The 27,688-nt window shown below is 41.2% G+C and overlaps 1 protein-coding gene across 10 annotated transcripts in view; it reads left to right on the top strand.

Annotated features, from left to right (window-relative positions):
• Positions 1 to 27,688, top strand: part of MAPKAP1 (MAPK associated protein 1) — a 228,102-nt gene that overhangs the window by 111,153 nt on the left and 89,261 nt on the right. For all 10 annotated transcript variants that reach the window (XM_043916842.1, XM_043916845.1, XM_043916844.1 and 7 more), the window contains 2 exons: positions 11,294 to 11,470; positions 25,450 to 25,559. In XM_043916842.1, the coding sequence (XP_043772777.1) occupies positions 11,294 to 11,470; positions 25,450 to 25,559 (287 nt within the window). The remainder of the gene's footprint in view (positions 1 to 11,293; positions 11,471 to 25,449; positions 25,560 to 27,688) is intronic.

Raw genomic sequence — 27,688 nt, forward strand, 5'->3', positions numbered from 1 at the left:
GAATCAGTTCTTCACATCAGGTGGCCAAAGTATTGGAGTTTCAGCTTCAGCATCAGTCCTTCCAATGAATATTCAAGACTGATTTCCTTTAGGATTGACAGGTTTGATCTTCTTGCAGTCCAAGGGACTCTCAAGACTCTCAAGAGTCTTCTCCAACACCACAGTTCAAAAGCATCAATTCTTCGGCACTCAGCTTTTTTTATGGTCCAATTCCACATTCGTACATGACCACTGGAAAAAACCTAGCTTTGACTAGATGGACATTTGTCAGCAAAGTAATATCTCTGCTTTTTAATATGTTGCCTTGGCTTTTCTTCCAAGCAGCAAGCATGTTTTAATTTCAGGGCTGCAGTCACCATCTGCAGTGATTTTGGAGCCCAAGAAAATAAAGTCTGTCACTTTTGCCATTGTTTCCCCATCTATTTGCCTTGAAGCGATGGGACCTGATGCCATGATCTTTGTTTTTTGATTGTTGAGTTTTAAGCCAGCTTTTCCCCTCTCCTCTTTCACTTTCATCAAGAGGCTCCTTAGTTCCTCTTTGCTTTCTCCCATAAGGGTGGTGTCATCTGCATATCTGAGGTTATTGATATTTCTCCTGGCAGTCTTGATTCCAGCTTGTGCTTCCTCCAGCCCGGCATTTCACATGATGTACTCTGCATGTAACTTAAATAAGCAGGGTGACGATATACGCCTGGCCATACTCCTTTCCCAATTTGGAACCAGTCCATTGTTCCATGTCCGGTTCTAACTGTTGCTTCTTTTCCTGCATACAGACGTCTCAGGAGGCAGGTCAGGTGGTCTGGTATTCCCATCTCTTGAAGAATTTTCCAGTTTGTTGTGATCCACACAGTCAAAGGCTTTGGCATAGTCAATAAAACAGAAGTACATGTTTTTCTGGAATTCTCTTGCGTTTTCAGTGATCCAACAGATGTTGGCAATTTGATCTCTGGTTCCTCTGCCTTTTCTAAATCCAGCTTGAACATCTGGAAGCTCTTGGTTTACATACTGTTGAAGCCTGGCTTGGAGAATTTTGAGCACTACTTTGCTAGCGTGTGAGATGAATGCAATTGTGTGGTAGTTTGAGCATTCTTTGGCATTGCCTTTCTTTGGGATTGGAATGAACACTGACCTTTTCCAGTCCCATGACCCCTGCTGAGTTTTCCAAATTTGCTGGCATATTGAGTGTAGCACTTTCACAGCACCATCTTTTAGGATCTGAAATAGCTCAACTGGAATTCCATCACCTCCACTAGCTTTCGTAGTGATGCTTCCTAAGGCACAGTTGACTTTGCATTTTAGGATGTCTGGCTCTAGGTGAGTGATCACACCATCATGGTTATCTGGGTCATTAAGATCATTTTTATATAGTTCTTCTGTGTATTCTTGCCACCTCTTCTTAAGATCTTCTGCTTCTGTTAGGTCCATATCGTTTCTGTCCTTTATCATGTCCATCTTTGCATGAAATATTCCCTTGGTAGGTCTAATTTTCTTGAAGAGATCTCTGGTCTTGCCCATTCTATTGTTTTCCTCGATTTCTTTGCATTGATCACTGAGGAAGTCTTTCTTATCTCTTCTCGCTATGCTTTGGAACTCTGCATTCAGATGGATATATCTTTTTTTTTTTTTATTTTTTTTATTAGTTGGAGGCTAATTACTTCACAACATTTCAGTGGGTTTTGTCATACATTGACATGAATCAGCCATGGAGTTACATGTATTCCCTATCCCGATCCCCCCTCCCACCTCCCTCTCCACCCGATTCCTCTGGGTCTTCCCAGTGCACCAGGCCCGAGCACTTGTCTCATGCATCCCACCTGGGCTGGTGATCTGTTTCACTATAGATAATATACATGCTGTTCTTTCAAAACATCCCACCCTCGCCTTCTCCCACAGAGTCCAAAAGTCTGTTCTGTACTTCTGTGTCTCTTTTTGTGTTTTGCATATAGGGTTATCATTACCATCTTTCTAAATTCCATATATATGTGTTAGTATGCTGTAATGTTCTTTATCTTTCTGGCTTACTTCACTCTGCACAGTGGGCTCCAGTTTCATCCATCTCACCAGAACTGATTCAAATGAATTCTTTTTAACTGCTGAGTAATATTCCATGGTGTATATGTACCACAGCTTCCTTATCCATTCGTCTGCTGATGGGCATCTAGGTTGCTTCCATGTCCTGGCTATCACAAACAGTGCTGCGATGAACATTGGGATGCACGTGTCTCCCCCAGATCTGGTTTCCTCAGTGTGTATGCCCAGAAGTGGTGCTGCTGGGTCATATGGCAGTTCTATTTCCAGTTTTTTAAGAAATCTCCACACTGTTTTCCATAGTGGCTGTACTAGTCTGCATTCCCACCAACAGTGTAAGAGGGTTCCCTTTTCTCCACACCCTCTCCGGCATTCATTGCTTGTAGACCTTTGGATAGCAGCCATCCTGACTGGCGTGTAATGGTACCTCATTGTGGTTTTGATTTGCATTTCTCTGATAATGAGTGACATTGAGCATCTTTTACATCTTTCCTTTTCTCCTTTGCCTTTTGCTTCTCTTCTTTTCTCAGCTATTTGTAAGGCCTCCTCAGACAAGTATTTTGCCTTTCTGCATTTCTTTATCTTGGGAATGGTCTTGATCCCTGCCTCCTGTACAATGTCACAAACCTCTGTCCATAGTTCTTCAGGCACTCTGTCTATCAGATCTAATCCCTTGAATCTGTTTGTTACTTCTACTGTATAATCGTTAAGGGATTTGACTTAGGTCACACCTGGATGGCCTAGTGGTTTTCTGTACTTTCTTGAAGTCTGAATTTGGCAATAAGGAGTTCATGATCTGAGCCACAATCTGCTCCTAATATTGTTTCTGCTGACTGTATAGAGCTTCTCCATCTTTGACTGCAAGGAATATGATCAGTCTTGATTTTGGAATTGACCATCTGGTGATGTCCTTGTGTAGAGTCATCTCTTTTGTTGTTGGAAGAAGGCGTTTGCTATGACCAGCGCGTTCTTTTGGCAAGACTCTCTGAGCCTTTGCCCAGCTTCATTTGTGCTCTAACACCAAATTTGCCTGTTACTCCAGGTATCTCTTGACTTCCTACCTTTGCATTCCAGTCTCCTATGATGAAAAAGACATCTTTTTTTGGTGTTAGTTCTAGAAGGTCTTGTAGGTCACCGTAGAACCATTCAACTTCAGCTTCTTTGGCATTCGTGGTTGGGGCATAGACTTGAATTACTGTGATATTGAATGGTTTGCCTTGTAAACAAATAGAGATCATTCTGTCATTTTTGAGATTGCACCCAAGTACTGCATTCCAGACTCTTTTGTTGACTATGAGGGCTACTCCATTTCTTCTAAGGGATTCTTACCCACAGTAGTAGATATAATGGTCATCTGAGTTAAATTCGTCCATTCTGGTCCATTTTAGATTCCTAAAATGTCTGTGTTCACTCTTATCATCTCCTGTTTGACCACTTCCAATTTACCTTGATTCATGGACCTAACATTTAGGTTCCTGTGCAATATTGTTCTTTACAGCATCAGACTTTATTTCCATCACCAGTCACAACTGGATGTTGTTTTCACTGTGAATCCGTCTCTTCATTCTTTCTGGAGTTATTTCATTCTTCATTCTTTCTGGAGTCATTCTTTCTGAGAAGTCTTTAAGAGTACCAAATGTTGCCCATGATGGAGGTACTAGCTAATGCTACTTGGTAGTAATCATTTGGTAACATGTGAGAATGTCAAAGCAACACCTTAAACTTACACAGTGTTACATGTCAATTATATTTTAATAAAGCTGAAAAAAATTTATAATACAAGCTCCAAATGTAAGCCACATTTATAATTTTAATTTTCTAGTAATCACATATTTAAAACATTTCCAAGAAGTGAAATTGATTTTCATAAATAGTTTATCTAAGCCATTATAGAAAAAATTATCATTTCGATATGTAATTGATACAAAAGTATTACTGAGATGTTTTTGTTATTTTGGGGGTCACGTTTTCAATATCTAGTGTTTATGTGCTATTTACAGCACATCTCAATTCAGACTAGCCACATTCCAACAGGCTTCCCCGGTGACTCAGAGGTAAAGAATCTGACTGCCAGTGCAGAAAGCTCTAGAGAGGTGGGTTTGATCTGTGGGTCAGGAAGATTACCCTGGAGGAGGAAATAGCAGCCCGCTCTAGTATTCTTGCCTGGAAAATTCCGTGGACTGAGGAGTCTGGCAGGCTACAGTCTGTGGGGCCGCAGAGTTTGACACGACTGAGTAGACGCACACACACGTTATAAGGGCTCACTAACCACGGGTTTGGGAAGTGCACCTGTAGAGTATACCAGCACATGATCCAGCCACACAACGGATTTCACTGTGGATTCAGTTTATTCTCGTGTAAACTCAGCTACCTAGAGTCCTTAGGAAACTTGGTGGACCTTGTAGGTAGCTGAGGTTTATCTCATTCAGTATTGAGGTTTCTTTATTTTTGCCATTTTTCATAGACGCTCTCTAACCTGTGGTAACATTTTCATCTGCCTTCTTAATCCGTATATAACAGTGGTCAGGAGTATGGGATTCAGAGCCGTTGTCTGGGTTTGCATTCTGGCACTGACCATCAGGGTGATCTCGGATAAATTACTTCAGCCTGTGTATTCCAGTTTTCCTGTGTGTCAAATGAGGATAGGAACTTCCTACCAGGGTAGTTATAAAATTAAAATGAGAAAATACGTGGCAACTGCTCCGTAAATGTTTGTTTCTGTTGTTGCTAAATACTGTAACTCCAGCAGCTAGTACTGCAACCAATCCTAGTGTTAATTCAGCAGTAATAGCATAATTTAGTCCTTTTCTGATAGCTCACATAATTGTACCATGCTGTGATACACTGATGCCCTCATGGGCTTATCAAAGTATCTAGGAACATTTGACTTTATATTTATTGTATGTTTTCTGACAGCTTTGCAGTTTGAGTTCTTTATACTCCCTGTCCCTCCCCCCTTTCTTTTTTTTTTCTGTCTGCATCCCCACCATGGTGTAGTCTTCTCCCATTTCTTGATTGCTGCTTCTAATTTATACTCCTTAGAGTCATCACAGAGAACCCTTTACCTAAATAATAACGGCCTGACGCGCCCTTCCCATTTTGACCCCCAGCTATGCTCCCATACATTCCAACACATCACATTCTTTAACTGGCAGCTTCTTGACATACAGCTTCTGCTTCTGCCATTTCCTTAGAAACATCTTTCTCACTGTTCTCTTGATACCCTGCTTAATCTCAAAGACTTAAGTCCCTCATCATTTCTTCATTCAGGAAATATTTATGGAGTTCCAGACCCTGGGTATCAAGGATAAAATGGAGAACAAGAGAAATGTAGTTGCTGCACTCAAAAAATTTACAGTTTGGTCGGGAAGAAGAAATTATCAAGTGTAATAGCACTTTGTAACTGGCTCATTTCACTTATCATTTGTATTCATTCATGCATTCAGTAAATATTTATTGAGTGTTTGCTATATACCAGGCATTTTGCTGGGTGTACAGTGGTGAGTGGAACAAGATATGGTTTCTCTTCCATGAATTCCACAAGCTAGTGAAGGAAATGGGCACATAATTCAAATAATTAAACCAAATTATGTTTGCTTAGAAGCTGAGCTAAGTGCTCTGCAGGGAAGGAATGCCACTGTGAGAGCGTCACCTGGGAACCAGGGGTGTAGGGGGAGTGGGGGAGCTCCCTCAGAAAGTGAGGCTCGAGGCATCTGGCGGATGGAACGGTTTGGCAGCAATGCTGTGGCAGGAGGAAGTGCGTAGTGGTCAGGGGACTTGAAGACACAGCAACAGAAAGTGACCCAGAAGGAGCCTAGGCAGAACTATATGAAGGTTTTGCTTCTGCTTAAAAATTAGTGGGCATTTTCTCACTAAAACTTTACCAGGGAATTTAGATTTAACTATTCCCGTCTGAGGTTGCTGTGGCTTGACAAGTCTTATGATGTTATTTATGAGTTTTACTTTCCATTTATGGGGGATGTGTTTTGGAGAAAAGGAAATCTTGGGAGTCTTAAAAATCTTTAACTCTGACTTCAAAGAGCTGAACTTCTGACTTCAAAGAGCTGAACTTCTGAGCTGCAACCGTCGGAATCTTTTTCTCTCTTGTTAATGCCTGACATACTCTTAATATTGATTCTCACCAAACTGAACAGCAAAGCTCATGTATTGAGCATTCTAGACATTTCAGAATCATGCATTATTTCATCTTTCATTTGAAAAGAGCAAACATTAGTCTGTCTCATGATCATACTTCAGTGTGTTTTGCATTTTCTAAAGATAAGAAATGAATTTCTACATTTGGTAGAAATCTGTGGTACTCCGTGGAATGCTCCTGAATTTTCATTTATGAACTAAATGCCATCTATTTATGGGCTTACGGCTTCTGTCTCTTCATAAAAGCCATACTGCCATTTGAACATAAAGTGAATATCGGTCAACAATTCAGTGAGATAAAATTTTGTACTGAAAAATTTAGCTTTATTTGATAAGATATGAATAAGTGAAATTCAGTTAATTGTATTCATTAAAGCTTTGGAGGTAAATATTCCCCCCTAAGGATCTCTCTTTGATAGCAGGCTCCATTTTACATCCATTCATTATTTAAACTTTCATTCCTCTTTCAAACTCAATGGTACCTCAAAGGACCTGCTCTAACCATGCCAACCCAACTCTTAAAATTAAGCCTCTTCTTGTAGATCCAGTTGTCCTGTACTTATTTGTGAGTGTTTTGATCATTCTTCTCCCTCTGGTAGTGACACACACAGGACTCTTGATAGTTAATTCAGCTTCTGTGTAATCAGAAATTTAAAAGTGGTAGAAGAAATTTTGGCAAAATGAGAATCTTTCTCCATGCCAGGCACTGTGCAATTAATTATGTTGTTTAATTTTTATCAGACCCTGTTGCAGTCATTGTGGTTATTTCCTCCTTAATTCCAAAACCTGGTAGAGTAAATGACCACATGTGTGAACCAGGCTGGCTATGCTCAGAGTCTCTAGGATGAATGATTTTCTCTTTGTAGTGGAGTGAGAGGATTGCCCAGCCTTCTTTGTCCTGTTCCATATTTCTAAATTGTCCACAGTAAGAATGTGTTACCCTTATTAAAAATTTAATTAAGTATTTTATAAAGAAGGGCTTCCCTTGTGGCTCAGCTGGTAAAGAATCTGCCTGCAACACAGGAGACCTCGGTTCGATTCCTGTGTTGGGAACATCCCCTGGAAAAGGGAAGGGCTACCCACTCCAGTATTCTGACCTGGAGAATTCCATGGATTTTATCAAGAAAGGAAAATGAAAGTCACACATATACATTGTGGGACATCTGGAAAGTATAGAAAGTTAGAAAAAAGTGCTCATTGCTTGAATGTTAACATAATCTTTATAAACATTTTGGTCCCTTTTCTTCTAGTCTTTTTATATGTATGTAATTGAACATTTGTATATAGTTGTAATAATTTCTTATTGTTTTTTTTCCATAAAAAACTGAGATGCCAGTACTCACATCTTAATGAACTGTAAGAATGCCTCTTTCGTTTTCTCTTTCTCCTAGGCCTTCTTCCTTGTCTTGAATTGCAATCTCTACACATGTGCATTGCCTTGAAAACCCCATTTGGCTAACAGATATCAGTGTGACAAGCAAGAAAAAGAAAGGCTGATTACTCCTCCTCTTCTCATTAACACACACATCATTAATAATACCCAGTATGTTTTTTTCATGGGTTGAGTGATTCAGTCTACACATTTATATATTCTTGCATTTAACCAATATTTGTTAAGTACCTTCTAAATGCCAGCCATTTTACTCTTAAGTGAGAATGCAAAGACAATAGAATCCTTGCTCTTTAGGAGAACATAGATACATAAATAAGAAAAAGAGCAGTATGGTAAGTTATATGCAGAAGTAACAGCCAAGTTCTGTAAGAACACAGGGGAGAATAACTTGAGATCCAAATGATTCTCCTAAAGAAATCAAAGAAAGCCTGTTACGAGTAAGAAAATGGAACTCAGACAGATTTGGCCACATAGCTCGTTCTTGTTTGTGTTAGCGTTAAAACCGGATCTGACTGAAAAACCCCTCTTCCTTCCAAACTGTCATGAAGAGGTGCCCCATTTTCATCATCTTGGAAGCTCTAGATACCTATAGTTGGCGTGTTTCTGAGTCAGGGACCTAAAGCTCCCTCTCTTTTTCTCTCCCCACTTCAAAATGCCACTAAATTCTGAAGTGATCAAAGTGTAATGAAAGAGAAGTAAGGAGACCTGAGTTCTCTGGAAACTGATTTTGCCACCATTTAATTAGGTGATCGTGGCACCTTATTCTTCTTTGAAATAGGCATCTATTTCCTATTTGTAAAAGCGAGGAGGTTGAAATAAATCTAAGCTTCTAATGTTTTATAAATGTGTGTCATGGTTTTCGTTTCCTTTTTAGTGTATGTAGCATTTCTGTAAGCTTGTAGGAACAAGGACCTTGGGAAATCTTGACACACCATGGCATTGGCAGAGGGGTAGATGGGAGTCAAGAGTGAGGGCTCTTGACTGCCTGAGTTTGAATCTCAGCTCTGTCACATACCTGTTGTTTAATCTTGAACAAACCACTTAACCTGACTGAGCCTCAGTTTTGTAATTTGTAAAATAGAAGTAATAACTCACACAGTTGGTGGGAAGGTGGAATGAGCTCATGTATCTAAACCACTGTGCAGAGTGTCTGGCACATAGTACTCGGTGAATGTAGCCCGTGATACCAGTGGCTGTTGTACCAGTACTAATTTGGAGTCCTGGAGCAGTTTTAGAAGTCAGAGTATACCGCAGTAGCTTCTTTTATTCATGATTCCTGTATACAGGCACAGAGAAACCAATATCCATGCCTAGCATATGGAATTTTAGTCATTTCCCCCCTTATATGTTCAATTAAGGGTTTGGTAGGGGAGCCCTGTTTACTGCTAAACTTTGCTGATGACCCAGAGAAGACTTCCATTAATTTGTATAATTGGGTGAACTATTCATTCTTTTCCTTGCTGTGTCCCAGTGCTCAGGACAGACTATAGCATAGCCTAGGCACTTCAGTTGCTTTTTGAATGAACACGTGGTGTCACACTTTATATTCAAGAACTGGGGGAGAAGAGCACTTGGCGCAGTGAGTCTTTTGGCTTTCAGAGCTTAGCCTGTGACATTTGCCGAGTTTGTTTGGAGGGGATTTGGGGGCGTCCCATGACAATCAAAGCAGAATTCTTCTGATACCAATGTTTGGCTTTCCGCTTTGATCAATAGACTTATTATTTGCCCTTGAAACCTCTGTGGTGCTGGGGACTCACAGACATTCCTCAGGATGATTTACACAGCAGTAAATAATCTGTGCTGTCCATCGCTTGCTTCATCAGTGTCTTCCCTGTTCATAAACTCCCGGAGGCTCAGTGGGCCCCAAGGCTAGAGCACAGCGGACACCTTCACTCCAATTGGCACGTAGAACATGTCTCCCAGTTTCACTGTTGCTTCGTTGCTCTAGTATGCATCCACGATTTGTCTTCAAGGGTTGACCTAACCGTTGAAGCTATTTTCCATCTGACTTTATTATCATTACTACCATTTATTTTTCTACCTCTGTTATACGCTAGGCACTACATATATCATCTCATCAAAACTTCACAGCCACCTCTGGGTAATTGTACCGTTTTTGTAGAAGTGGGATGTGAAGGAGATGAAGCTTATTCTCTGAACTCACATAGCCCACGAGCAATGCGGCTTCAGTCTGAATTCAAGTCTCTTTGGACACAAAGCCCTTAGCTATTATCCTATGATATTTTCCTCATCTGAAAGGCTTTCTTCTGCTTCTGCAACTGTTTTGTGTTGAAGTCGGTAACCTTTTGCAAAGATTGGTAAGTTTCCCATACCATTCAGAGATGAATTTAAAAAAATTTTAACAGCATTGCAAACACATGAAATTTATAGTGACAAACATAGCCAGATTACTTTCTTGTTATCCATCCATTTAGTAAATTTACAGTTCCCATTAATTTTAATCTGTCCTTATTACCTGTTTTATATAATAAATATCTCTTGGTCATGACAGACTGAGTATAGATTACCTGAAGTAGGCTCTCTCTCAATAAGCAGAGTTGCAGCTAAAGATTTGTGCATTAATTGGGAAAATTGCAAATCAGGTAGTCAGTGAAATAATTCATTGTCACATCCAATCAATAAACTTTGTAAATCAACTCATTTAATTCAAAAAATGATCTATATAGATCAAGCAACCAATTAAACAATTAGCATACACTTTGCAATTAATTAATTTAAGCATCAATCATATCATTTAAACTCCAAATTTAAGCCATAGAATTTAGAATCCTACCTCCTTGTGAACTATTAGGTTCAAACTCTCAGTGCTAGCAGATCTGCAGTTTCACGATTGAACTTTGGTGCAGGGTATCTTCAAGCATTTTAGTTATTTCAGTGTTAAATTTTCTTTATGTTGGTGCAGTTTCCCACTCTTTTTCAGCAAATTGACTTTTTATTTTCCTCAAAGGAGAAGAAGTGTCAATTCTAAACTGGGCAGAGCTGGAGTCTGGGAGTACTGACTGGACGTTCTAGGGAAGTGAGACAAGTCCAAAAGTGTTGATAGTTGAGAAGCTTAGTTATCTACATCAGGATAAATTGGGTCATTTGCTTTTACTGCGTTAAGTGTCCTTGGTGTTTAGAATCAGATCTATCAAGAGAGCCCGATATTCTTCGGAAAAAGGAGAACAGTAAAGACTGTCTTGGTTACCCTGAGCACTTCTTCTGAGCTAGAGCACAGATATTTTCTTAATCCTGAACATAAATCAGAGGTCTGTGACTCCCTTCAAATAATTTTTCCTCCTTTATAGTTTTGTCTCTCTTTTATGATATTTATTTTATTTACACTTATAACTAATGTAGTACTTCCTTCCCCCTGCTGCTATTCACTAAACTTCTTTTGAGGGTCTATACTCAAATCTCGTCTTTGATCTAAGGCATTAAGTCCCATGTCTTACATATAACAGATGCTCCGTAAATAGTCACTGGAAGAATAGAACAGTGTTAACATCCTCATTTCACACTGTGTCTCTCCCCCTTCGCACTGCTGTGTGTGTGTTTTCTCTTTATCGGAGGGAGCAGGGTTTGGGAGATCTCACTGCACCCAGGCTTCAGGGTGAGGAGCAGCGGTGTCTGGGCTGGCTTGCCGTCCACCACACCTCTGGTCTCTGCATCCCTCCTGTACCCTGGTGTTCACTTACCTCTTTGATTTCCCTACAGTGACAATGTCAGTGCCTACTGCCTGCATATTGCCGAGGATGACGGGGAGGTTGACACAGACTTTCCCCCACTGGATTCCAACGAGCCCATTCATAAGTTTGGCTTCAGTACTTTGGCCCTGGTTGAAAAGTATTCATCTCCCGGTCTGACATCCAAAGAGTCGCTCTTTGTTCGAATGTGAGTATTGACACTGTTACTTATCTCAGTATCTTACCTCTCTGCCTTTTAGGGTTTTGGATTTGATTTTGGTTTTCTTATCAGATGAATGATATTTTGTATCTGGAGAGTGAACATGAAATGATGACTTCTGGAGAGATGGGGACAACATTTGCATCTTATTCCAGGCCATTGCACCTGGGGTAAATTGTATTAAGTCTGTCTCAAAAGTTGTGTCTATGTACCAAGCCTCTGGAAATATTGGGGCACTTCGGACCTTATGAAGGAAAAATTTGATGTTTTCCTCTTTCTCATCAAGGAATCCAAACTGAAAATGTGTGTTGCAATCACTTCTCTTTTGTGACTTAAAATATTTCTTTTTCTCTCCAATTTTGTTCAAATCAAATTTTATTTTCTTCTCAGTTGCCTTCCTTTAGACTGAGCAGAGGTTCTTAACCTGGTCTGTGCCTTTGGTAGTCTGCTAAAGCCTACAGAAGCCCTTCTCAGAAAAGTGTTTGTAAATGTAGAGAATAATATTCACAGAGTACAAGAAAATCCAATTATATTTAAATAGTTATCAAATTATTAAACAAATTTGTGATATATGTACTAGCTTTATCAATACATTAAATGACAAGATCCAGAGGCAGGTCTAACAGTAACTCCTGAGGTCTCTTGTTTCAAGGTAGTAATAAGTATAAATGGTACTTGAGGCATCTGCCACAGCTGTAATGACGCTGTTTCTGTTCATGACAGAGTCACCAGTACTGCTCATAGAACTGTGATTTGTTGACCACCTTCATAATTCCAGGAAATATCAGAAGTTAGTTAAAATAAAAATGTGATTTTTGTCCACTCATGTCTGTAGAGCACCTGAGTCTTATACATATGTCCTGGTTGTTAGGGGAAAGCCTGCATTGTCTTCTCAGTTTAAGCTTTTCTAACAGGGGCCGTGACATTGCCCCTCCTGGCCATCTCCTGGGGACAGTAGTGGTCCCTTTGGCACCCCCTGCTGTTCGTAACCAGCAAATGCACTGTCGAGAAGAGGGATCCCTTTAGAGGGCTTTCCCCTGTCTTTTAAAAGCATATTGCCTTTGTTTCAGATTTTTTACTAAAAATAGGATTATGCTACCTAGGATATATGAGTATTTTGGATGTTTCTACCCTTGAGCAAAGAAAGAAACCTGAGTGCCTGGGAGTGAGTCGGGGGTAGCTCCTCATGGTCATTTCATCCCTACCATGAAGTCATGTTTGGTGTATATAGCAGCAAAGATTTTTTTCCTTCTTTTTACATTTTGGAGGGACTAAAACAACAACTTTAAAGAATATTTAAAGTAGTTTAAAAATTATCCAATGATTCCTCCATCCCAGTATAATTATTTTCATTTTTGTATAATCATTTCCATGTATATATATATTACACTTGGAGTTCTAGCATACATATTGTGTTATTTTTACTTAATATTATATTCCAAATATTTTGATATCTGTTCTTAATTCCTGCAATCTACATTTATTATGTAATGTCTCAGACCTTTGATAAAAACCTGCAGCTGCTTTTCTAACAAACTGTTGATCAGCAAAAATTAAGGGGCTACAGAAACACTCATTTTTATGCTGTTCCTTTTTGGGCTTCATGCAAAGGCAATTCTGTGTAAATGTACAGTTGACTGTGGTTTGGAAATCTGAAAATCAGTCCATCCTTGTTATAAAAAATTTTTTTCACAATTTTAATTATATTGATGTTCATATTGTATAAAATAACTCACTTAGTAAAGTAGTACTTTGATTTTTCAGGGGAAAAAAATCAAAGAGACAGCCCCTTATTCTCATGGAGCTTTCTGTCTAATGGGGTGACAGTTGTCAAACAAACCATTCAAATGTGATGAGCAATACAACAGAAAAATGTATGAGATGAAATAGATCCCTGTCACAGGGTGTTTAGATTGTTTCCTTGATTTGGTTTTAATAAGTAACTCTTTAAAGATAGTCCTTATCTATATCCCTTTTGTTCCTGTTGAATAACTTCCTTAGGAAAGTTCCCTCTGAGTAGGATTATTGGTCAAGGTAAAAAACATCTTCAGATTCTCACTTTGTATTGACATACATAGCCTTCTGAAGATGTATCCATTATAGTGCTACCAATAAAGTTTGTAAAACCATCTTTTCAGCCTTACCATCACAAAATGTGATGTGTGCATGCTCAGTCGCGTCCAACTCTTTGCAGCCCCATGGACTATAGCCCACCAGGCTCCTCTGTCCATGGAATTTTCCAGGCAAGAACACTGGAGCAGGTTGCCATTTCCTGCTCTAGGGGCTCTTGCCAACCCAGGAATGAAACCCACATCTCTTGCATCTCCTGCATTGGCAAGAGGCTTCTTTACCACTAGCGCCACCTGGGAAGCCCTAAGATGTCATTAGGATTTTTTTTTTTTTTTTTTTAAGGTATATGTAGTGGAATTTCAGTAGCAGTAGCTTCTGCTTGGAATTCTGTTGTTTATTAATAAGTCACTAGAAGCATTATTCTCATTAGCGCACAATTTTTGCTACATAAATACTAACATATGATCATAGTAGTCTTTTGATCTGAAAGTCCTTTCTAAAACAAGCACTTTAAAAAGGAAAATTAATTCTCCTGAAACTTCAGTGTTTGCCCAAAGTTGTTTTATTATAATGTTACTTAAACACATACAGATGTAAAATGCTAGTTACAAATTCCATATCTTTTTGCAACCGAAACAAAATTATAAATTAAATGCAAATAAAACTATAGCATTAATAAAATACAAATTAACAACATTAATGCAACAGATGATGTTTTGTTGAAATTAAATCACTGATGTTGGGTTTAACGGGTGTTAAATGTTTTACTTGTCAACTTGAATTTTTGATTTTCATAAGAAACATCAGATTATCATATTATTATTTGTCCTTTTAAGCAATGAATGTATTTTTAGATATTAGTCCATTATTTTAATGGGTCAGTTGACTTACAGTGCACACCTCCCCAATTTTAAATACTTCTTAATGGAAAAATAAAGAACATTTCTGCTAGGATACCCAGCTTATGCCAGTCCTGCTCAGGACTCCCCTGTTTTATTTTATTTATTTATTTCGGCCATGCCATGTATCTTGTGAGACCTCAGTTCCCCAACCAGGGATTGAACCTGGGCCATGGTAGTGAAAGCCTAGAATCCTAACCACCAAAGAGCTGACTTTCCCTGTTTTAAAATTTGAAGTCCTAAGCTCAAGAGCTCCACACTCCATCCTGGGTGAACCAGGGTGATGCATCATCTTACTTTCTGCTGTTGTTAATTAGTGTTTCTGTAGATGGGCTCTCTGCCTGACTGATCCTGTGCACAGTGAGACTTGTACACACAGAACATGAATTCTTCAGAGATCAGCAAGTCTGGTCCATAAAGAGCTGTGCACACTTCTCCCATCACTTTCTGTATTCTAACAGTTTTTGTATGCAGCTTGCACTGCCATTTAGCCTTTCTGCCTCTCTTATTGATGTTAAATAACTAGCTGCTGGAACATACAGTCTCCCAAATCTTACCAGCTTACCCCACATGTTGGCAAACTAAAGGATGAGATGGTAAATATTTTAGGCTTGCAGGCCATACAGTCTCTGTTACGCAGTTCTGCTGTAGTAGTGTGAAAGTAACCATAGACAAATACATAGATGAGTGGATGTGGGCTTGATTGATTGACTCTGGCTTGGTATGTTTTGGCTTCCCGGGTGGTACTAGTGGTAAAGAACCCACCTGCCAGTGGAGGTGATGTAAGAGACATGGGTTCGATCCCTGGGTCAGGAACATTCCCTTATTTCTGGTTCACCTCTCTCTAATGAAGGCTAAGGGGCTCTTCCAGGCATTTCTCTTCCAAGCAATGACTCAAGGCTCCCCCAGCTGGATAGAGACCGGGAAGCCTGGAAAACTGGGAGTAGCCTGTATCTTTCTCTCTCTGCTGTTTAAGTCACTGTATACATCCATCTGTATAACTTTTTGCTTTTCAGTGAAAATCATACATGCATGATTTTCATTGAGCTAAAAGCACAATTTTTAAATTCTGAAACTCAAGAGAGCCTGTGAATGCATCTGTTGACCTTGGGGGCCCTTGAACCTCAGGTAGGAAGTACTGCTGTCAGAAAACTAGCTCAGGCCCTGGTATGTAGGAAATACTACATGGTTATGATTTGTTGTTTTTATCAGAGATTTGTCAGTCTGAATAATTCACCCTAAGGTGGACATGGGGTGTAACTTTTCTTCAGGTTATTTTTTATTACACAATTAATTCATGTCCAGTACAGAAAAATTAGAAAATATGTTTCTTCTTAAAAAAGAGAATTTCAAATTTCTCCTTGTTCCATCATGCAAGGATAATGACTTATTATATTATATAATGATTTACATTTAAAAAGAGGAGCTAGTTAACTTAAATAAATCCCTAATTGGAAAAGTGTTCTGTGAAAAAGAGTGTGGAGGTGGGTGTTCTTACTGAATTGAGGCTACACTGGTCTTTTCCTCCAAGACCCTTGGGCACCAGGAAGCCCCTGGAAATAGAGTTGTCATTAGGGGAAGGAGAATGGATTACTCTTAACGAAGTACAAATTAGGAACCTGTTAGTGAACACTACCTCCTTTACCAGATCAGCAAGCGGATTTCTAAGGTATCCATTGTTCTTGATTGATTTTGTACAAAGCCAATATATATATAAACAGGAGTCCCTAACTTGCTGACAGCTAGCTTCTCTGAGCCTAAGCACTGAAGTTGACTGTCAGGAGTATGGGAAGGGAGAAGTAGGGGACAGAGAGCTGTGTGAAGTGACGCCTAATAGTTAAGGGCTAGATCTCAGCTGATTTTCAACATCCAAAGAAGTGCTCCTTACCAGCAATGACCAAGCCAAGGTCTGCTATGCTGTTGGACAGGTCAGATGAGGGGTGGACAGGAGAGGAACTCACATTGTCCATCTCTTCTCATCCTCCAAAAGTCAAAGTGTCAGTTGCTCAGTTGTGTCCGACTTTTTGTGACCCCATGGACTGTAGCCCGCCAGGCTCCTCTGTTCATGGGATTCTCCAGGCAAGAACACTGGAGTGGGTTGCCATTCCCTTCTCCTGGGGATCTTCCTGACCCAGGGATCAAACCCAGATCTCCTGCATTTCAGGCAGATTCTTTACCAACTGAGCCACCAGGGAAGCGCAGTTAGCCCCCAGCATAGGCTAATTCCATCAGAATTTGTGACACTGAATTGAGTTTAAAAAATGGCAGTGGCAAAAGCAATGTGTGTGGTGTCATTGCGTTACCTTTGTTGACATTATTATTTCACACTGGCATCCTACTCTGAGGTGGGGAAGAAGAGCTTTAAGAAAAGAAAAATCAAAAGCAATAAAGCAGAATCCTCCTAAATCAGAAGTCAATTAATTAAATTGCCCTGCCTATATATGTATTTTACTTGGGCTTCTCTGATAGCTCAGTTGGTAAAGAATCTGTCTGTAATGCAGGAGACCTGGGTTCAATCCCTGAGCCGGGAAGATCCCTTGGAGAAGAGAATGGCAACCCACTCCAGTATTCTTGCCTGGAGAATTCCATGGACAGAGGAGCCTGGTGGGATACAGTCCATGGGGTTGCAAAGAGTAGGATACGACTGAGTGACTAACATTTTCACTTTCATATGTGTTTTACTTGCAGTGTTTAATATATCAGGTGGATATGGGAAAGGGGCTGTTTTAACCAAAAGCTGCAGAGCATATAGAATTCAGTTAGGATTTTGCTATTTGGGAAATGGACTACTGGCTCAGCATTGGAGGGCCTTGTACCAGAAGCTGGGCTGCCCTGGGCGATGTGGCCTAGAGGGCTCCCAAAGATGGCTGTGGCTTCTCTTGTCTGCATAAGGAGAAAAATATTAGCTGCTTTTTCAGAAGGTATGCCCTAGATTCATTGTTCTTTCTGTATGAGGGCTTTCAAAAAGGGTCTCGGTGGTTTTAGTATACTTTCTTTACAGTATACCCCAAGTGACCAGACCTTTACAAAAAGATATCATTAGTTTGAAAACTCACCTGCTCTTATGTAATATTGCCTTGAGAGTCCGGAGGGGAGGTGATGGGGATGGGGGGGATGAGCATTTTTGTACACTCAGTTTGGTGCCCCTCATAGCTTGTTATCTCAGTTATTCCTTATAAGCAGCTCACCTTTATAAGCTGAGGATCAGAGACAAGTGTTACCCAAGGTCAGACAGTTTGGTAAGGGGCAGGGCTAAAATAGGGCAGGGAATTTTAAAAAAAGGTGCCTGTGTTCTTTGTAATCAGGCCTGACATTATGTCTGTAAATTATCCTAGTTATTTATTGTTTGCTTGAGTTGTAGAGGACCAACTGTGTGTTGTTTCTTTTCATTCTGTTGTATTAGCAAACATTTTCATTGTCCAGATTGTCCTCATGTATGGAAACGTAACATATGTAGCCTGTTTAATTTTGTATTTGTAAATCTGACTTGATTTCCTTTTTGGCAACAGCTACTGTCTAGAGAAAAGAAAAGATTTTTCTTTGTGTCTGTTTAAAGTGACAGGAATATTGGAACAAGTAATAAAGATGGAAAGCATTAATTACATACTTCTAAGAATTTAAAGGTCAGACAAGCTAAATATGTATGTTTTGCTCCCTGGAATGTCTGTTGAAATGGTGCCAGGATAGCTTTGTTCCTACAATAAGAGCCCATATTTTAGATAACCATCAAGTTACTCTGGTATCCAAAAATTATACCAGATTGTTGCTTCAGTTGCTATGAATCTTAAAAGTTTGGGACTCACGTTTCTGACATTAATGTGATTTGTTTCATGATCCACCCGCTTGGGCCATGTTTAGCTACTATGTCTCATTTTGATTTCCTCTGTTCTCCCCTCAGCTTATGTTGGAGTCTGTCAGCTGCTGCTATGTACATGTCAGGCTAGTGACTTGTAATGTTTATTAATACAATGTCAGTCTTGCTGTTGAAAAAACCGTGATGCTTTCTCCGAAGGTTGTGGTAGAACGAAGCGTTTGATTTCCAGATCCTGTCTGCACTGCGTGGTGGATACATTCTCAGATGTTATGCAGTTCACTGACCTGACAGTTGTGGACCCCCGCCTGGGACCCCATTTCAGCAGGACATATCTGAACAGAAACAGTTTGCAAAACTTTACACACTTAAACTCCTGCCAAGGCAAACTGTTAGCCACTTGAGTTTGTTATAAATACCCAGTGGCAGTGGTTGGAAATAGCCCACGGTGTGTTTTATATTCTGAACTGAATGTGAATGTCTTTGCGGTTATATAGAGTAGTAAATAATTGAGTTTGATTAGAGAGAGGGACCTCATTATCCCCCACCTGTGCCCAGCTGGAAGGGGAGGGTCGAAATGAAGCCATTAGCTGTCTCTCTTACTGGCATCTCAAAGAGCTCAAATACATCTGTGTCTTATTTTCTTTTCTGGCACAATCAGTCGAGCAAGCTAAGCAGGCATGACCGGATTTGGCAAGTCCCAAGGACTCTGGCAAAGACACACAAGGAGAAGGCGGAGGGGCAGTCATTTTGGCTTCTCACTGCCCATTAGTCTAGTGAGTTATGTTTTTGGAAAATGTCTGTTTTGAAAAAGAGTACTTTGTCCAATGTCAAACATCACATACGCACACCATACACTTTGATCTTTAAAAAAAAGATTTTTGTCAGTGCAAGGGGAACCAAAATGTGGCATTCACACTAGCGTAAACTCTCTTTATGGATAAAGTAATATACCCAGAGGACTTGCTTTAAAGCGGGCATGCTGCAGTTATTACAGGGCTTTCTCCTGCTCATATATTTTCATTTTCTACCTTGAAGCGCTCGAGAATGAACATGCATGGAATTGGGACCAAAGCAGGCTGGGAACCAAAGGGTTGCGTCTTCATCAGGATTATGAACTGGTCAGGCCTAGAGGAGGGGGCACTGCTCCTGTCAGCCTTATCCCACTTCCACAAACTGAGGCTGTGGCTCAGGAAACCAGGACCTTCTCCAGGGGCTTTCAGAAAAGGGTCTTGTAGGTCACATGCTGAGTCTGAGAGTTGGGACATTTACAGTCAAACTGAATTTGTTACAGTGGAAGTTGACCTTCACCATAGACTAGTCAGTGGTTCCATTCTGGAAGATATGTTCCCTGTAAGTCTCTTTTTGTCCTGAGTTCCTCAAACTCCCTTTGGCTATAGGGAGGTTTAAAACACAGGCTTTGGGGTCTGGCAAACCTGGGTTCAAGTTCTGGTTTCTCCACTTGTTAGCTGCGAAACTCCAGGCACATGTCTCGGTCTTGCCGGACCTCAATTTCCTCCATTATTAAATGGGACTGATGATAGCACCCACCTTTCCTGGGAGGATTAAATGAACAAAATCTATACTCAATAAATGTCAACTATTGTCACTTTTCATCATTATATATATCACTTCTTTGTATGAAGAAAAGCTGATAGTGGTATTTTGTGTCCTAAGTTACTTCAGTCATGTCCAACTCTTTGCAACCCCATGGACTGTAGCCTTCTAGGCTCCTCTGTCCATGGGATTTTCCAGGCAAGAGTACTGGAGTCGGTTGCCATTTCCTTCTCCAGGGGATCTTCCTGTCCCAGGGATCGAACCCAGGTCTCTTAGATCTCCTGAGTTGGCAGGCGGGTTCTTTACCACTAGCTATTGGGAAGCCCAATAGTTGTACTGTCTATTGCTTATTAAGTATTTTTTATGAGAAGTATTATGTTAACTATTTTAGAAGTATTTAGAAGTAAGCTGTTACAGAAAAACCTGAATGAATGTTTGGCCAGCCCAGTATTTAGCCCTGAAAACAATGTTGTAGTCTGAGAATTATCCTCTTTTTGTAGATGAGAAAACTAGAAGTTAGGGAGATTATATCATTTACCCAGGGAAGGCAGAGCTCGGACTCCAAAGCAGGCTCTATCCTAGAACTGCCTTGTGGTGTCGCCACCATTGTTTCAGTGTGATGTAGAGATGAACAGCAGCTATGTGTTGAGACATCTCCACTGAGAAGCTCCTCTGACGCACCCCCACCCCTGTGTGCTGGGTGAAATGCCTCTGTGTTTTGGCAGCGCTCTGAGCTTGCCCTCATCTCTGTGCTGACCATGCAGAACTGTAATTCTTTCTTCTTTGTCTTTCTCTCCTGCTGGACTGTGTCAGTAATACTTGGGTTAGGGACCATACTGTTGACCTCTGAATCCAAAATAGTGTCTTGAATAGATGACTGACCTCAAGTATGTTCCCTAATGTCTCCAGCCTCAGTTTTGGCAAAATGGATATAACAATAGTGTTTATTTTAGGGTAGAATAAGTTAATACAGATCTGAAAGGCCTACCACAGCACCCAACGTGGACTACTTGCTCAGTAAGTAGTAGACGCTACTGTTATTGCTGTGTTTGTTGACTGATAACCTCTTATCTGGGTCTGCAGATCCAGATGCTCTTAATAAATCTCACTGGATTTCTCCACCTTGTCACCATGATTTTTGACTTCCACCAACCCCATCCAAAGTGGAGTTAAGCTGAGGTAGAACACGCCTACTTCTCCAGTTTACTCTCTCAAAAAGGAAAACCTTGAAACCGGAGCCCAGGGTGCCCTTCTTTGAGCTTCGGGGGATTTCGATGCCTGGGCCGGAAGCGCTGTACTGATGAGATCCCAGTGCTGCCACCGTGCCCAGCAGATTGCGCATTGTAATGAACCTGTGTTATCTGTTATGAGGGTTGAGATCCATCTCCCCAAATAAGCATTGTCTGCTGGGGGTTTAGGGGAGACGGGCTGACTGGGGCCTCCTCTCTTGGGGTGAAGACTTGGGACGAGGGGAACACGCGAGAAAGAACACTGTAAACTCCTGCTGTTTGCCAGCCTTGGTTCCAGGTGCTCTGCATTTGTTGTCTGTTTCATCCTTCTGACAATTCTGTGGGCATGTGGCCTCATTTCTTGGACACAGCTGAGGTTCCCACGTGTTAAGACGAAATTTCAGTTAGTGATGGAGCCAGGATTTGAACCAAAGGGTATTGAACTCCCAGCCCATGTGTTTTCGTCTCCAATATGTTGCCTTCCAACTTGGGTTCTGATTGCAGCTCTGCCCCTATAAGCAGAATCTGAGCTTCTCGGATAAAGACCTGTGCCCCTGCCTCTTCTCTGTCCCCTACCACCTCTAGGTTAATGTCTAGTGCAGAAATGCTTGTGTCAGGTTAATGCAGGTATAAAAACTTCCCTCTGGTAACCAAGTGGTTTTGCACTGGGACAGAGCTGAATTCCTCAAGTGAGTAATCTTTTTTTAAAATGCCCATACGCTTTTTCAGTGGTTACGAGACTTGACAGGGCCTAGGTTGGAACTGACTGGAGCATTCCTGGCAGCAGTCAGCTCCCTGAGGTGGCGCCTCGCTCTGAACCCAGCGCCAGCAGCCCAGGGGCTGTGGAAGGGCAGCTGCTGCTATTCAGTGCCCGCCCCAGAATGCCCTGCACGGGCAGAAGAGAAGCCATCTGTCCACGAGGGAGGAGCAGTTTCTGAGCTGAGAGTGGGTTTGTAACCCATCCATCTGTCCATCCACCCGCCTGTCTGTCCAAGGCCGAGTCATCCGCAGCACAGGTCACAACCCTGGGACTAGAACGCAGTGCGGTGAGGAAGGGAGGCAGGGCTGGCACCTTCCTGCCTGCTGCACACATTTCCCCCTGAGATCATCCTCTCCTCCATCTCAGACCCGGTGCCCAGCATTAAATAAAGGCAGCTTTAAAGGATGTATTTCAATAGACATTTTAGAAAGCCCATAAAAAACCCTGGATATGAAGAAATGAGGCATAAAACCCAGACTGTTTGGAAGTCAAGCTGAAAATTGTGGTAGCAAGCCTCTATATCCATTTATTAAATGGGAGCATCACATAACAGTTGCACCTCCATGGATTCTGAGAAGCACCTCGATCCGGTCCCCTTGGCATCTTAGAAACATTTTAAGTCTTGTAGACTTGGGACAGGATCTGAGGTTGGCATCCCGTCTGTCAGGAGAGGAGCGAGTGGAGTGCGAGGCTGACCCAAGGAAACTTTGATTAGGTCTGGCTGAGCGTGCAGGATGCAGGGGTCACAACCTCTTTCTCCTTTAAAAGGTGCTTGTTTTCACCACCACGGAGCCCCCAAGCGAGAGCCCGCACACTTGAGAAGGCACATTCCGCACACCGAGCGTGCCCCTTCCCTTCCCTGTTGTTTTCATTTTCCTCTCATGAACCCTGCTACCCTGGCTTCAGCACGGAGGCTGTAAAGGAAGATGGAGAGCCGAGTTACCTCAGAATGATCACTATCGTTAACATTCACGGGTGGTTCACTTATCATTCCTGACTGCACAGACATGGCAGCCGCTCGGAAGCGTCCGCAGGTGTAGCATGGTGATACATATTACATTGTGCCACAATGGATTTATGTATTCTGTAACAAAAGAAAAGTGTAATGAAAAAATACAGAAGGTAATCCTTTATTCCTCCACCACACAATTTATCAGTAATGCCGGTGGATGATAAGCGTCAGGGATTTCCTCTGCATGCTTTAACCTTGTCACCCAGGTACGTTTTGGTAAAATGACAGAAAAGTACAGACGAGGGATTTTCCTCCGTTCAAAAATCTTTTTAAAAGGACACTTTTAATTTATGGAAGTTAGTCCCAACACAAGGCCTCCTTTCGAGCTTTTAGTCCGCCTTTGCTGAAAAGATAAACGTACGGTTGTGAAATAATGCTATCAGCCAGCAGCAGATTAGGCGAGAACCATGAGCAATTTACAAGCCAACTGAAATCTACAAGAGTTGAGGTGAAACCCGGAGCAGCTGGAAGTTCGCAAGATGCAGCCCAAGACTAGTTTGCAAGTACCCGAAAACTGGCGTTCCCTTTTAGGTCCTTCTCATCCATCGCCCGACATGTTGTCACAGATGGAGCACATACTGACTTCTGAGGAGAAAGCAAGGGAAGGCAGGTCTGAACGCGGACGATTGGCGTTTGTTCCAAACACACACTGGCCTGGCGCCAGAGCAAATACCCGCAAGTTTATAAATGCACCAGGCACTTTACATTTCACAACTGTTGCCAAAGTATCACTTACTACATAGCTCCCTAAATATAGTTTTCCAAAAAAAAGAAAAGAGCTATTTCTTATTTTGCTTTGATCAGTAAAATAAACTTTTAAAAATTGTTCTGGGATGGGGTCCAGCTTCTGAGGTAAAGAACGGCCGGGGCTCAGGCATGATTCAGTAACAGAGTGTTCAGTAAAATTAGCTTGACAGTTCTCAGGCCTGCTGTTCGATAGCAAGAACTTGACCAAGTTAAAATGGATGATCGTGCTGGCTAGACCAGCATCGGCTTTTGCTTTTTAACAAATGGAATGTCAAGGATTAAACAGCAAGCCTTATGGAGAGGGAAGGGGGTGGAGATGTCTTTGTATTAGGGAAGCAAATTGGGTCCTTGGTTTTGAGATCAGCTCCCATCCCCCGTGGAAAGCCAGCCACCTGGTTGGTTCCAAGCTGGGTTGAAGGCCCCTTCCCAGCCTGTCCTACCATTGGGAAGCTTTTCCATGGCTTAGCTTGGGACTTGGCTTTTCTTTCCGATTTCTTGTCAGTATGAAGTTCTGCCATGTTTTTTGGCTGTGTTCCGTTTTGAGATTCTTGGTGGGGAAGTGGGAATGCAACCAAACTCCTTGTGGCAATTCCCATGTTCCATAGTTGGAAACTTGGGTCCCATTTGTTACATGAGCTGCTTGGAATTGGCCTGTTTTGTTTCGGTGCCCAAGCATAGTGAGTAGTGTTTGTGATACTTGCTTTTGCAATTAACGGCCTTAGTGAAGTTATATCTCACCCAGGGATGGGCTTCTTTTTCAAGGGTACTTGCCCCTTACCATTTTTTCCTGTCTAGATGACCCTTGCACCCCAAGTGTGATTGGCTAGAAGCTTATAAGTAGTGTTATTATTTTGTCTTGTAATTATTTACTCCAGCTAATATTTTGCTTGACCTTCTAGGACTAAGTAGATTAAAACATGGCTACTGAAGTATACACAGACTGTGGTTTGTTTTTTTTTTAAATTAATGCTTCTTTATTTATTTGTTTGCCAGCTAGGAGGAGTCTTTGTTTTCCTTATTCTGAATTGCTTTGGGCTATCATATCCACCCCTGTGCCCCCCACATTGGGTTTACCAAGTAAAAGTGTTAGTCACTCAGTTATTACTCTTTGTGACCTATGGACAGTAGACCTCCTGGCTCCTCTATCTATGGGATTCTGTAGGCAAGAATACTGGAGTGGAGAGCCAGTCCCTTATCCAGGGGATCTTCCCGACCCAGGGATCGAACCTGGGTCTCCTACATTGCAGGCAGATCCTTTACTGCCTGAGCCACCAGGGAAGCCCAGGCTTCCCAGGTGGCCCAGTGGTAAAGAATCCATCTGCGAATGCAGGAGATATAGGAGACGCGGGTTCAATCCCAGGGTCAGGAAGATCTTCTGGAGAAGGGACTGGCTCTCCACTCCAGTATTCTCACCTGGGAAATCTCGTGGACAGAGGAGCCTGGCAGGTGACTGTCCACAGGGGTGCAAAGAGATGGACGCGAGTGAGTGACTGAGGACACATGCATGCACCCCGCATTCCCCTCCAGTGCTCCCCGAGCTTTAGCATGATGGTGGTGTCTGCCTGCAGTGACACCTGCTGACACAGCCAGGTCTATCATGTGTTAGTCCTTGCTACAGGATTTTGCTCGTAGCCCACACAGACCAATTGGATTCGTTTTAAGATAAACAGAAAAATCTTCCCTAATTCTGCCCTCTCTTTCACTTGAAACTGTTCATATTAGAATGCTTTTCTCTCTCTCTCATTAGAAGTAGGTTTATAACCCATTTTTTAATAATTGACACTTCAGTGTACACTTATTAATACTTAAACTCAGTGAAGACTGCATTCACATCCCTTCGGCTGAATATTGGTGATGATTTAATATTTGTCTTTTCCTGCAGAAATGCTGCTCATGGATTCTCCCTTATTCAGGTGGACAACACAAAGGTCACCATGAAAGAAATCTTGCTAAAGGCAGTGAAGCGAAGAAAAGGATCCCAGAAAATTTCAGGTGGGACAGTTAAATCACACCCTGGCAGTAGAAGCTTAATGCTTAGTTAAAAATGCTGGGTGTGGGTGTGCATGTAGGTGGGTGTTTGATGGCTGCCTGGATTGGTTCAGATATCATTGCTAGGTTCAGTTAGCAAATGTACTGCAGAAAGTGATTTTTAAGCTGCCCTTGGGCCCAAGGAAGGAATTGGGTCAGTGGCATATGTGAGAATATTGTATTCATGTCACTTATGGAAGCTTCTTCATTAATTTGTGATAGATTAAGACAAAGCTACTTGAGCTAACTGTCGGTTGGTGTAAAGCTATGTAGAAAAACTGCTTTTAATTTCATGTTTTCACATAATTTTCCATGGAGGAAACTTCTGGTTGCTAGTGTTTAGGGTATGGAATAAAACATGTTTTCATTTTTACCAAATGAGAGCAACTGTAAAAAAAGAAAAAAAAAAAACTTTTTTTAAGAAATCACTCACAAACAAGTAGCTGTTAATCACTAATTCCTCATTACCCAACTTTATACAGAAAATAAGATCATGGTATTAGCTGTAATATTTAAAGGGTACAAGAAAAGAAAATATTCCCAGTATTGAGAAATATTTTGAGAAATAGCTCAAAGATCTATCATACCATAGCCAACTTTAGTATAAATCTGCCTGTCTGTGACATGTCAAATATCTGAGCTTTGTAAACAAATGAGACTTCTTAAACACCTTTGGCTTATGTTTCAGAAAGGGCAAAAAAGCGTGGCTCAGGTTGAAGAAAATAGTTTTGTGTTCCTTTTAAGGGGAGGAATATAATCTGTTCCAGATTTAATTAGCTATCTTCAGATGAAAGCTGAAGTTTTAATAAAAGTTAGAAGAGATAACACAGTGAAGGACACGGATGAGCTGTCTCAAGGCCATATTCCAGGGGAACGATAAGAGCTGTAAAAAATGGCAGGGGAGAGCAATTGAATGGAGCAATGAAAATCTGATTCTCATAAAAAAGAGAGAGAGAGAGAGATGCTGGTAGGGGCGGTTGTAGATGAGACCTGCTAGCGTCTGCAAGCAATTTGGATGCTTGCCAGGAGTCATTGTTCACCCTCGGCTGTGGCGGCTCTGTCCAGATGTGCCAACTGCACGTTTCGGCTTTTGCCAGCTGACTGCGCCGTTTGATAACCAGCTCTCTGGATGCCCATCACTGGCCGCAGAGATAGAATTAAATGATGATGATCTTCCCACAAGTTGGGAGAGGAAACAATGCATATAAATCTTGATTTCATCTCAGCATGAGAAGTCTTTATCCATCATCACTCATAATGAACAAGTCGTTAGCTGGGATGAATGGTGTTCTGGTTTTTCCAAACACCTCTTTTGTTCATTTTTTGGGTGACTTTTATCCATTGCATGGGGGTCAAACCTCTTTGCATTTAAGAGATGATTGAAGAGGCATAGCCTCTCCTTCCCAGGGGAAAGTAGATATTTGGGGGGTTCTAGATGCCAACCTAATAGCATTTAAACAGCTTCAGTTATTTACAAATGTTAAATGAGCATTCATCTACCTTTAGGATCCTGGTCGTTTCCTCTTGTTTTTGTTCCTAAATTTTTTGTATACTAGTTTATGATATATTTATTATATTCTAAGATAGCTTTATTTTGCATCGCCCAAGAGGAGGTAGAACTTTTTTTACCTTCTGAATAGAAATTTTGCTGTTGCAGATTTTTTAGATCATGAAAGCTCATGAACTCACTGCCATAAGCTGAACCAGTGTCTTTCCCTCTGTCTCCAGCTGTCCCTGTCCAATTCCAGACCTATTTATCTGTGTCCATCTCCAGCAACCACGGTTATCATACACACATTTATTTATGTTCACCTTTGTGCACACATCCCTGCTGTTTCCATCAGAATCTTTGCCGTATCACTGGTGAAGAGTTTGGACTTGTCTGAAGAACAGTGATCTGCATTATTTATTCCTTTTCATACTAGAGAAGTCAATTGAGATTGATGCATTTACATAAATTACTGTCCATTTTCTTGATCCAAAAGGCTTTTAAAAATAAGAAGCTCTTTCTGTTGCTTTGTTAAGTCTGGTCTCAGGAAATAGAAGGATCTCCAGTTTGGAAACTGGATGTTTGTTTAAGGTTAGCTCGATAA

Source organism: Cervus elaphus, chromosome 11 (assembly GCF_910594005.1).
Source record: "Cervus elaphus chromosome 11, mCerEla1.1, whole genome shotgun sequence".
In the NCBI taxonomy this organism is placed as follows: domain Eukaryota; kingdom Metazoa; phylum Chordata; class Mammalia; order Artiodactyla; family Cervidae; genus Cervus; species Cervus elaphus.